The sequence below is a fragment of the Rhyacophila brunnea genome, unplaced genomic scaffold (genome assembly GCF_057557595.1).
Source record: "Rhyacophila brunnea isolate RB1 unplaced genomic scaffold, BYU_Rbru_1.0 scaffold_6, whole genome shotgun sequence".
Taxonomy (NCBI): Eukaryota; Metazoa; Arthropoda; class Insecta; order Trichoptera; family Rhyacophilidae; genus Rhyacophila; species Rhyacophila brunnea.
The window spans coordinates 15,111,148-15,124,255 of record NW_028233276.1 but is presented as its reverse complement, the minus strand read 5'-3'; the positions used below and the strand labels follow the sequence as shown (position 1 = coordinate 15,124,255).

Here is a 13,108-nt window from a genome sequence, read left to right as displayed (position 1 = left end):
CGTTTTTCGTCGTGAGTGGGCCGTGGCCTCTACGAGCCCTCTTCGCTGGATACCGTCGATGATGTGTCTGGTCTCCATAGGTGGGATTTGTGCAGCCATTCGTCGTACTGGAGACGCGCTGGTGCTACGGTCTCCAGCACGACGCTAGGCGCGGTCAGCTCCGTATGTGGACTGTCTTCGAAGACCAGAGGAGGGCTCTCCCGGTTTGATGTTGGAGACAGCACTTCTTCTTTGATAAGGGTCACGTCGGAGTCCACTTTTTAGTTAACCATTTCTTGGTTGTTCCGGCTCCTGGATCATAAACTTTTATTTAGCGTTCGCGGGCGTAAATTTTATTTCGCGGGTTCGGAAGAATCCATGCGATTCTTCGAGCTTCACGTTGCCAAGGCGCCATTGAGATCCCCGGGGTTCCAGCGGCTAGCTCAGGTGTCCATCGAACCCCGGATTCACAAAAAAAAAAGTACGATATATTTGAGGGTGGAATTAAATAAAACCACGTCTGTCTCGTGTAACTTGGTATTCCTTATATTTTACACTTTCTTTACATGTTTAGGTTTTTACAATTAGTTACGCAGGTCCGTATATGTCGGAAAGGGGACGCTTACTCCATTTCTTTTTTTTTTTTAAATTTCGCGTACCGACGCCGTCCAGCAAAAACGACTCTCGTGATTGGCCAAATTTTATCGCATGATCTTTGATTCGGCGAATCACGAGCCTGACCCTGGCGCCGGCGCGCGAGGATTTCACGCACAATGCGCGGCAAAATTTATTATATTTAAATACTTAAATTTAGTCTTAAAATTATCGCTTTCATCCATCATCATTTATACTTTTTAAATTAAATTAAATTTATCTTAATTACACCTCCGCCCAATATGCGATTTTCACACACCGGACGAAGGCCTTTACATATGAATAAAAAATACTTACGTGGTTGAGCAAGGAATCAGATTAGATGTTTTATGAAGCCGTTTCTAGAGGTCAGGGTTACGTTTCGACTTAAGCTACTAAATGATTATTTTACACCGGGAGAAGCCCGCCTGTAACAGGGGTGTATCATTATGTATGAACAATAGTTCATAAATTTTCTGTAGCAGCATATTATCCCTCTGAAATGTGGTGAGGTAACTGAGCTGATGCAGTTTACAATAAAAAAATCATTGTTGTTCATTTTACGTTAACAAGAATATTATAACACAACATAACAACTCATAAATTTAACATGTGTTTAAAATTTTATAATAAATGGGACATTTCGAAAAGCCCAGCTCAGTGTATTTTGAGTGATTCTATTGAAGCCAATATTTCAAATACTAATGGAGTTAAGTTTTAGTTCAAGTTTAGTACAAGACTTATGTCGCATACGCACGCCAAACGCTCTATATAGTATTCTAAATACTATTAAGTAAGTATTTTGGAACAAGTTTTGATACTAAGTATTTTTTTATACTGGTAGAAAGTATACTTAGTCCTCAAAATCGACCAGTTTTCCCATCTCTAGTCAGAATTGCGTTTTTGACTATTTTGACTTAATTGCCTTTATTAAATAATTTTAAAGATAATAAAATGATAACATTGAAGAAAAAAGAAACAATAATTCAATCAATATTTTATAGGCATAACTAAAAAAATACGATTTCAGCATTTAAATTAATGTTGTGGTGTTATTAAAATTTATTGAAATCATGCTACTGAAAAGTTACCATTTTGCAGCTCCGACCTTATACGTTAGGTGTCGATATATATATATATATATAAATATGTGTCGTTAGATTTCAAATTCAGCCAAGTCCAAAATGGATGAACCGGAGAAAAACAACTTTTTCATTTCTTCATGTGCAATTATAAAGATGATCGATTATAGCATTCTAAATATAACATGCATACGTAATCTTAATAAGTTCCACATTATTAATTAATATGTAATTTGCATTTTTTTATATTAGTGGTCAGTGGATTGGCCTAAATGGATATGGTTGGGTTTATGAGAAGTTGGGTGGATGAAAAAAATGCTGAATTTTGACTTTGATTTACATGTTATAGGATTAAGTCAAATTTTGAAAATGAAGAAATGTTAGAAAACCGTAATTCTACAGCAACTGACATATAAATCAAACAATCCAAAATGTGGATTTGGCTGAATTTTAAATCTAATGAACATATATATTATGTATATTTTCATTGGCTCTACAATCTGGTCGCCTCATGAAGGAAGAGGTATATATTGTAAATCATTAGTAAGGTTTTTAAACATTTTTTAATATGATTTTGGCACTACATAATTATCATTAAGTCATTACATATTGTGTGAAATTGCACATGTAATAATATTACGTATTTTTTGTTAGATTTGACTTTTACCATTCATTAAATATCAAATTCACTCCATTTGTCGATATAATAGTATTAATTGGGGTGGGGGGTGAATTGAAAATCGGTTATATTATCAGTCACCATTTTTTCTATTTTTCGACTAACTTTGAACATGGTTTTTTTTTTAAATTTTAATTATTTAATTTAGCTATTGACTTTTCTAAAAAAAGAAAATAAATATTCAATCCTAAATATGCTTTTTTGTGATTATCTCAAAATGGCAGAAGATACAGGTAACTGATTTTGAAACTAATAGCTTCATATTTGTCGGTGTTTTGTAAGAAGGGCAAATCAACCATTTTGGTGAAATTGAGATTTTAATGAAAAACAATATGTACCTCACTAGCTTTGTTGTGTAAAAACGGCGAATTTGTGTGAAATTATAAAACCTATTATAATGACAGTATTCTTTATAAGCTTTATTTGGTATATACTTGTTTAGACACATAATCATCCACAGGTAATTAATAAATAAATGTCAAAAGTTTAAAATCCTCCTGTAAAATAGCATTTAAGTTAATTCGCTCGTTTTATAAAACACTGATGATATTATGTCACTTATCAATTTGTATTATTAGACCACCGAACATACATAATTTGAAAACATCTCATGCATATACCATGTAATTATGGCATTTACCTTAATTTAATACACAAAAACCGATAGCTAACATTATTAACGTAATTTGATAAACATTTAATGAAAGAACTACTAGTTAAAATTGTCATAATTAAGCCGCTTGTAGCTTAATTGAAAAAGCACACTGGCTCGTGAATCCAGCAGTTACAGGTGCATGTCCCGTCGGTAGTCGTATTTTTTTTCAAAAATGATTTTCTTCTAGTGGGTAATATTTTATGCATGAGATATTTTCAAATTATGCATGTTCAATATTATAAAATTGGTACCGTTGAATAAAACAGTGTTTTATTACCTAATATATTAATACCCCACGCTATATTTTTTATGGTTATGTAGTGATTGTTTTTGTTGCTGTATCTAATAAAGTGAAATTAACTATAGAAAATTTGTTTTTTTTTATTTATAAAATTTCAATATCTCGACACCTCCTACGTATAGTATTGTAACTGACAAAATTACGTTTTTCACTTTTTACCATTTTTCGTATCCATAGTACGTATTACTTATGATGCCATTTACAGAATTTTTAAATTCGTATTATAAGTGCGATTTTCAAGCATTGCATATTATTGTATCTCAAATTTCTTGAAATTTTTATGACTTAAATTATGGTAACATATTTAGCAACACTATACGCGGGAAGCGCGCGGGTGTATTGTAACTGCCAATTACGATACTTCCTCTCGGGGGAGTCTGTAACCCCTAGAGAGCGCGTCTCCAGGTGGCGGATAGGAGAATGCCCTAATCAAGGGTAGGAGAAAAATAAAATATCTCCCGCGGACCAACAGACCTGGCCCTCCAGGTTGGGGGTTGGGCAGAGGGTTAACCACTCTCTCCCGTGAAATCACCAAAGGTTACTAATACTACACAATGCCTCGGACATATGGCAACCGCTTCTAGACGACCCGGACCGAAAAATGGACTACGAATAGGATTTTGGAACGTACTCAGCCTATACCGAGCTGGCGCAACTCAAAACCTAGTGGAAGAACTGTCAAAATATAAGGTCCAAATTACCGCCATCCAGGAAACCCGTTGGCCGGATAGCGGAGAACTTATAGTCGGACAGCATGTTATCTACTATAGCGGAAACACAGAGGGGAAACATGTTTTCGGAACAGGTTTTGTGGTCGCTAGAGAAGTAGCAGATGCTATACTTTCTTTTGAACCCGTAAACGAGCGCATATGTGTGCTCAGAATCAAAGGAAGATGGTTTAATATATCACTTGTGAATGTACATGCCCCGACAGAGACTTCAGAAGAGGCCGAAAAGGATAATTTCTATGATCTCCTTGAAGCGACTTTTGACAGGCTACCGGGACATGATATCAAATGTGTGCTAGGAGACTTCAATGCGAAAATAGGGAAGGAAGCTGTATTCAGACCCTTTATTGGAAAAGAGAGCCTACATGATCATTCTAACGAAAATGGTAAAAAAGTGGCTCTCTTCTGCAGCGCCAAAAACTTAATCGCCCGAAGTACCACTTTCCCTCGTAAAAATATACATAAAGTGACTTGGAATTCAAGGGACAGGAAGACCTTTAACCAGATTGACCATTTTCTAATTGATAGACGACACCATAAAGCTATTGAAAACATTCGAAGCTACAGAGGCGCTGACTGTGATACGGACCACAACTTATCGATAGCAACCTTTAGGGAAAAACTTAAAAAGACAGCCCACGCAAATGCGAAGACGAGAGTGAAGTACCATATAGAAAAGCTGACAACTCCAAACGGAAGAGATAGCTACAGAAAAGAGTTAAAAAACCAAATCGGAAAACTCACCGAAGGAGAAGCCTGGAGTATCGATGAGAGGTGGAAGAGACTAAAAGAAGGAATGGTAAAAGCTGCGGAAGTCTCGATAGGACTGGCACCCAAGAAAGTAAAGTGCCCTTGGTACGACGACACTTGCCGACAAATGGTGGAGGAGAGAAGAGCAGAAAGAGCGCTCTATCTGCAAAATACGCAGAGCGAAGAAGCACAGAAACGATATAGCGAGACGTGCAAAAATGTCCGAAAGCATCTGAGAAAGTGCAAACGAAGCTTCATCAAAAGTAATTTTGAGCAGATGGAAGAAGAAGCAAAACGAAATAAAACTCGATCATTCTTCTCGAAAGTGAGCTTTGAAAAAAGAGGCTTTCAACCTAGCACGCTACAAATCAAAGATCAACAGGGTCAGATAGTGGCAAACAAAGAGCAAGTGCTAAACATATGGAAGTCCCATTTTGAAAACTTACTTCAACGCTCTGTACCAGATGAACCTTTGGAATCGCCAGAAATCGCGACAGCAGAACCTCTTATACCGCCACCAAATAAGGCAGAGTTGATGGGAGCACTGAGTTATTTAAAGAATAACAAATCGGCAGGAAACGATAATATTCCATCGGAGCTTCTCAAGCATGGAGGAGAAACCTTTCTTAGTGCCATGCTTGAGCTACTGCAACAAATATGGGAGGAAGAAAAGATCCCTGAAGCATGGAAAGAATCACTGGTCTGTCCTATCTTCAAGAAAGGGGACAAACTCAACTGTGCAAACTACCGTGGCATCTCTCTTCTTCCTACTGCATACAAAGTTCTGTCGAACATTATTCTCGAAAGAATTCTACCATATGCCGAAAACATTCTTGGTGACTACCAATGCGGCTTTAGACGAAACCGCAGTACTACCGATCAAATCTTTACACTGCGCCAAATCTTTGAAAAGAAATGGGAATACGCCCAAGATGTACACTGTCTCTTTGTAGATTTTAAAACCGCATATGACTCTATTGATAGAGAAGCTCTCTGGAATATATTGAAAGAATTTGAAATACCGTCAAAACTTATAAATATAATAAAAGTATGCATGGACGGATCCAGAAGTAGAATTCATATGCAAGGTAGTATATCAGAATCTTTTAAGGTGACAGCAGGACTAAAACAAGGCGACTCCTTATCACCAATGCTGTTCAACTTAGCTTTAGAGAAAGCCGTTAGAGAAGCTCTGAAAGCAGAAGGTGGAGTTACCCTGAATGGGTCCCATAAAATATTGGGCTACGCAGATGATTTGGTGGTGCTCGGAGAATCTGAAGAAGAAGTCAGAGATATTTTCACTCCTCTGGAGGACACAGCGAAAAGGTTGAATCTACGAGTAAATGTGGGAAAGACCAAGTATTTGAAAATGACAAGAGGCATTGAACCCTCTGGAAACATTGGAATAAGAAACTCCTCGTTCGAGAGAACCTCTCTCTTCAAGTACTTGGGCTCCAACATTACCTCTAAAAATGAAATGTCCCTAGAGCTCTCTGACCGACTGAGAAGTGGAAATGCAGCGTACTTCGCGCTGAGTCGTCTGTTCAGGTCCAAAATGCTGTCCATCAAAACGAAATTCCGGGTGTATAACGTGGTCATCAAGCCAATCGTCATGTATGGATGTGAAACGTGGGGTTTAACAGAAAAACAAGAAAAGGCGCTCCAAGTGTTTGAAAACAGAATCCTCCGGAGAATACTTGGACCCGTCAATGAGAACCACCGGTGGCGCATCCGCACAAACGCTGAGCTCTTCGACCGATACCAACCTAGAATCACTAATATTCTGAGGTCAAGAAGGCTCAGATGGGCGGGCCACGTTGTACGATCTGAACGATCTAGAACTCTCTATAGGATTTACAAAGGCACACCAGCTGGCACTCGACCTCTTGGCCGCCCTCGACGGAGATGGGCGGACAACATTCAAAGGGATGCGGAAAGGCTGGGGATAGTCAACTGGGAAGAGAGAGCGCTGGACAGAGATGCCTGGAAAAACGTTGTGCAGTCGGCCATGGACCTGAACGGCCCCTAGCGCCAGTTTAATAATAATAATAATTACGATACTTCACTTCGGACGGGAGGTGATATATCACTACCACTGTGAACTTTCGGTTATATTGTATTTTTTGTATGGTCTGGTAAATATTAAATACCACAAAGAAGAAGTCTAGACGATGGCAACAAATATTGTGCAATATGCCCCTACAGGACTTAAGTATAAATAATACAAAAATTGATTGAAAATCTATGCGTGTACAAAAATTATGTGATTAGGCTCGATAGGACAGTTAATAATTAATAGTACATCGGTTGGTTTGACACAATTACAATTTAAATTAATTAATTTAAATTGTAATATTTAATTTAATTAATTTACAATTAACAATTTGGTTGCAACTATTATTGTATGTAATATTTTACGTCGGAATAAACTGATAAAAAATATTGTATCTATCTCACTTATGGTTATTTACGTCGTGCTTAGTGCTTAGTTTATAGGCCATCCATGGATTGAAATCGTATGTGGCTTAGATCCGTGTGCCATACTAAACTTATGATTTTTGTTCATGAAAATATATTTTCACTAAATTTGTTAAGTGTAAGTGTATGGTATAAACGGATACGATCAGATGGTTATAATAATAAAATATATTTCCGTGAACAGGAAAAATAAGCTTAGTATGGCACACGGTTCGAAACCGCATACGGTTTCAGTCCATGAATGACCTATTAGTAAAATAAATTGTATGTAGTACTTACGGTATTATACGGCGACATACAATTTTAGTTATGACATTATACGCTTGATAACTTTTATAAATTCATGTTTATTTAGTTGTTTCGATTTTTACGGAGTCACCCAGGCGCTGATTAAAATATGATAATGGAACTATTTGACACTATTTGTGATGATAATGAGACCAGTGCCAACGTTGCTGTTACAAACAGACTACATTCTCTCAAAACGGGTAATAATAAAAGTAATTGGATGATTTATATAGCGCTATTTTTGTGAAAAATCACCTCAAGAGGTACTGTTCCAATAAACTATAATATTTATAAATACTTTATAATCAAAAATTTAAAAAAAACTTAATTTAAACGGTTAAGGTTCGGGTTATCGAAATAAACAGTGGGAATATGTTGATAAATTGGCGATAAAGGAAAAGAAACGCGGAGTTTTTACCGAAACTCAGTCGAGGCAAAATTTAACCATTAAATATCTGACGAAGTACCAAAATGAAAATAATATGGAGCTGGTTAAAGTCTGCAAAAAAAGTTTCTAGCTCTATTTGTGGCCAATTCGTATTCACAGCTTTGGGACAAGGTGGATTGTGAAACTTGCATTTTAACACCTGTGGGTCTATTCTGTACTTATCGACCGCTGAAGTGATAAATATTATCAAACTTAGGGTAGGTTTGTATCAAAGTATTAGCACCTCTTGCTGCTGTTAAAATATAGCACTTATTGCAACAATTACAACCAACTGATTGTAATTGTTATAATAAGTGCTAATACTTTGATACAAACCTACCGTGTTTGATAATATCTATCACTGTATCACTTTAGCGGTCGATAAGTCTAGAATAGACCCACTGGTCAACGAAGTCGACACAAAAATTACAATTTTGTATCAACTGATGATATGAAAACCAGTGTTTCCGACCATGTTAACACTATACGGTCCGCGAATTTTCGCGACGTACCTACACCAACATCCGGTATTTTTAAATGAAAATCAACAAATTTCGATCACGAAGTTAAAAATGATATAACTTTTGAACCTATTGATATATTTCAATAAAATTTTCAGAAAATACTTAAAATATATCAATGCATCAAATTGTGTCATTTATTCAACACTTGTCAACCTCTGGCCCGCGTTCCATAAAGGTAAAGTATATAATTTGTAAATTTTCGTAAATTGTTTATTATATGTTATTAGATTAGTTCAATTTGTTAAATATAATGTAAAGGAAACAGCCTATTGATATAAAGCAATCACAATATATTATTTTTTAATTAAAAAATGTAATAAAATATTCAAATATAAAATGTTTCACACCGCTATAGAATACGTATCAATTCATTTTTAGCGCGACTACTCATATCTCTGATTATCAAATATAATAAAATAACAAAGACTTCACACAAACTGTGAGTGTAATTGGATTTGTCGACCAATAAGACTGAGTCGCTTTTCTGACAATGCCCATTATTATCACCAAACCGAACCACTTTTTTAACTCCGACATTGTTATGTCCACTCATTTTTTAGATTTAGCTTCTGGACTTAAATTATCAGTGTCAAATGTTACTCCTGATAATCCTTCAAATGGCTTGTTCTCTCTCGGCGGATCATCATCGTTCCATCATTGTCGGCCTCAGTTTCTGAATCATCAGAATCACTCGCGAAATAAGTTGTACGTGGGCGTGTTCTCAAAGGAGCAAATGAGTCTGTTTCAATATCACTAAAATCTCCGATATCTTCACAGTCACTGGGAATATCTGACATACAATCCGCATAGTTTTCCTCTAAAAACGATTGGTCCTCCATTTGAAAAAGTTTTTTTGGAGATAAAACTAATAAAAAATATATATCCTAGCTAAAATATACTTAGGTTAATTATTTTTTCAATGAAATTAGTGCAACAAATATAAATAATAATAGCTATTATTTATGCAGTTACACAAGCAATAATCTCCCGAAAAAGCGAACGAAAATCACAACGCGATACAAGTTCACATTTATAACTGTTCTCATTTTCAAGTTAAAATTTCTATCATGGATGATGAAGCATGGTGGACGTTTCATGGGTAGTAAACCATTAAAGACAAAATATCAAATAGCACGCAATTTCATAGCTAAAAATCGTGAAGACACTGGAATATAACATTGAGTGTTTATTACCTTTTTTGTTTATGTCTCGTGATTCACCCGCCTAGAAACGGGCTTGTAACTAATTAAAAAAATGGTGTAGGTACAAAAAAATACTGAATGGTATTACGTCCGCCATCTCTGTAAAATCCGCGAAATATTTTTTTTCCATCGTGATTTTACTTCTTGCACATGTCATTCAACCATCTGTCGATAGATCTTGCAACCAAATATTAAATTTCATATTTATTTTTCACAGTAAAGATATGCGTAAGTCAAAACACCACGTTGGCGTCCCCGGATCGTAACGTTCGGCTCGATAAGGACGCCAATGTGGCGTTCCCGGACCGTTAAGTGTTAAGTCTACCCAACCGGTCGAATCAGATTATGTTCGACAGCGATCAAGCAAACTTTACTTAGGTGTTGACCTGAATTTTACCCGTTTGTTTGAGCTATAATTATAATGAATGGTATAAACCCACAATATACCTACACACATAAAGCGCAAATGGAAAGGCAGTATCGACATAGTCAATGAAAATTTTAGTTTGTGTTTTCATGTCCCTAAAAAGGACCAATGTGACCAATGTCACATTCTCAAAAACTTACAAGTAGCATCCACGGAGCAACTCCAAGTTTACGGCAAACATTTAAATGGCAAGAACCTTGCTCGTCAGTTGAAATTATCTGATAAATATGATGCTCAATCCATGATACGGCAAAATTATAGCTGCGAATTTTGACTTCCAAAAAGTTTTAAATGCAGTTCACGGAAATTTGAGTAGGTATATTTTATTTTATCAGTTTTCAATTTCACTGTTTTTGAACTCACAAAAAAGGTTGCGTGTTATGAGGCTGGTGTTGTGGCACGAGGCAAAGGCAAACGAGGTGGACATGAGGACTCAAGTTGCTTACTTAATTTTGAAACCAAACACTGCTCAATGTGCAAAAGAATTGAAGTTTTGGTCTAATAATAAGAACAGAAATCGCATTGTTTATCACTTTAACATGTATGCGGCTCATAAATACAATATTGATATGAAGCACACAATTTTGGAATATGACATACGCAAAATGAAGAGGACTTCGTTCAAGCCCTGATTGAACCTTTGCTCTTCAAGAATGGTACTGTATAGAGATGGGAAAACCTTAGGATGTGGTCATGTTTGATTTCAGAGCTCTATATATGGTCTAAAAATATAAATGGGCAAAAGATAAATTGGAATAAAAATTAATATAAGCCACAATGATCCGTTTAAGATTAATTACAAGTGCGACTTGTCAAGCACTGTCAACTCGGAGCATAGTCGTGAAAAGATACCCAGTGCACGCAATGAGAAACTTCATTTTCGGAAAAGGTTCTTTATTCACAAACATTGCCAATTCCAAAAGCTAAGACAGATGATTTACTGAGCGTCATCTTGAGTCTTGCAGTAATTTTATACCTGTTACTACCACTGAAATTCCACCAGCAGATTCTGAGGAAAATTGATTTTATTTTCGAATTTTAAATTTTTTTTGCGTCATATAATTGAAAATTCATTCTAAACTAATAAATAGTTGCAGAATGATTTTTTTTCAGTTTCGCATATATTCTAACCTCCTGAAGTGCACTCTTCCAACTAATAACCCTTTGTTATTCCATTGTCTGATTTTACTTTGACAGTTGACATATTATTTACCAAGAATTCATAAGAACATTGGCTTGAAGTGATTATAATTTTTCTTTTTATTTTTATTTTATTCTTTATATACTTCCTTGAATTGGATTTTTGATTGAAATTGTTTCTTCTCTATTTTTTTCTGTATGTTTAATTTTTTATCACGTCATGAGAGGTCTTAAATATATTGTATGTTTTATGAAATGACAATAAAAGCATTTTATATAGAGTATTTTTTCTAACCTACCTATTTAATGACCCATACCATAACATTTAGGTGTCATTACTGTATTATGATCTTAAATATGCGAAAAATCCTAGTTAAAGAATTGTATCTAGCTATACAATATATTTCACCAAACCATGACGACGTAAATTATAATAAGTATCACATACAACTAAATCCATGTTAAGAGGTTCCGCCATAAACTTATTGTATCGGAACAAATTCTTTTCCGCAGTATAATGTTGTAACAGCATTTTCAGATAAAGCACAAAAAATATTAGATATCCTTTAATCCAAAACAAATCTATTTATAATTATTGACAATGGACATCCCAAATTTGGTGCAAAACATTCAAAAGGTCGACTTGCACCAAGCTTTTGTATCTTTAAACCGCTCTCCTGTAAAGTTACGATTTTGAAGTTATAATACTTTACGTAGGTGTCGATCTGCACATAACCTCAGTAATTGAATAAATCAACCCATTGGACCAAATCGGCGCCGCTGTTACATAGTAGGATGCAGGACATGGTGAAAATCAAACAATTTTAAACATATTTTGTAATTTTGTAGCGGAAATTACGTAATAATAGATGTAGCTATTGTTTTATGATGTTAGTTAGGTATGTAGTCTGATATATTTTTTAAGAATTATTTAATTTATAAAACCTATTTTTATTTAAATTTGTCTAAATAATGATCAGTTTGGTAGGTATGAGGTATTTGAGATGGTAAAAACATATAATGGCCCTCCCTGCATCTTCTAAATATCTCGAAGAGTATATTTAGCTCCAGTTTTAATATATCTTTCTTTTATCATTTACTTCTATCATGGAATTGTTATCTATGTCATTTTGTATGAAAATTTTTCTTGATTCCACCGATACACAGTTAACTTTATATCGTCACTGTTCTGGCCAGAAGACACTAATTCGAAAAAATGACCTATTGAGTTAGTACCAAAATGTTCCTTATTTCAAACTTTATCGTCTGTAAACATTCTTAATAAATAAACAGTCTTTATTTTAAAGTCATCCTATTTACGACTACTTAATAAAGTCACGTGATAGACCATTAATTCAAACATTTTAAAAACTTCAAAGTCTAATTACTAAAAACTAGTATTCTCCAGTTAGTGTGTTCTGCCAGAACAGAGACGATATATTAAATAAATAATAGAAAGATTTATTTGAATTAAATGAATTATAAGTGATCCCGAAAACTCTTTCTTTTAAAGTCTTTTATGGGTTTTAAGTCCAATCCATGCAGTGCTGCAAATTGCAACATCCTTTATTAAAAAATAAAAGACAATATTATTTTGTAAATTTTCTTTATTTACATCAGTAATAATAAAATTATCATTGAGTAGTCTTAAATACGACCATGTCCATTATTAGATCAATTATTAAAATTGGATTTATTTACAAACAACGACAAAAAATGATTCCATCGATTCATTTGCAGAATGACGCAGAAATCTCCTTCATTTATACAATATAATTCAACTTTTGGTTTTACAATAAATTTACGAGTTATTGA

At 34.9% G+C, this 13,108-nt stretch overlaps 1 protein-coding gene across 1 annotated transcript; it reads left to right on the top strand.

Annotated features, from left to right (window-relative positions):
- The first annotated feature begins 3,896 nt into the window (after positions 1 to 3,896).
- LOC147065264 (uncharacterized) lies at positions 3,897 to 10,038 on the top strand. Its single transcript, XM_085956961.1, has 2 exons — positions 3,897 to 5,643; positions 9,944 to 10,038. Exons 1-2 carry the CDS (start codon positions 3,897 to 3,899, stop codon positions 10,036 to 10,038), a joined length of 1,842 nt encoding a protein of 613 aa, XP_085813087.1.
- Positions 10,039 to 13,108: the final 3,070 nt, after the last annotated feature.

Coding starts and splice junctions, on each gene's coding strand:
- LOC147065264 (XM_085956961.1), top strand. CDS start 3,897: ATGGCAACCGCTTCTAGACGACCCGGACCGAAAAATGGACTACGAATA. Junction 5,644..9,943: donor ATATGCCGAAAACATTCTTG/GTGACTACCAAT, acceptor TATTTTTCACAG/TAAAGATATGCGTAAGTCAA.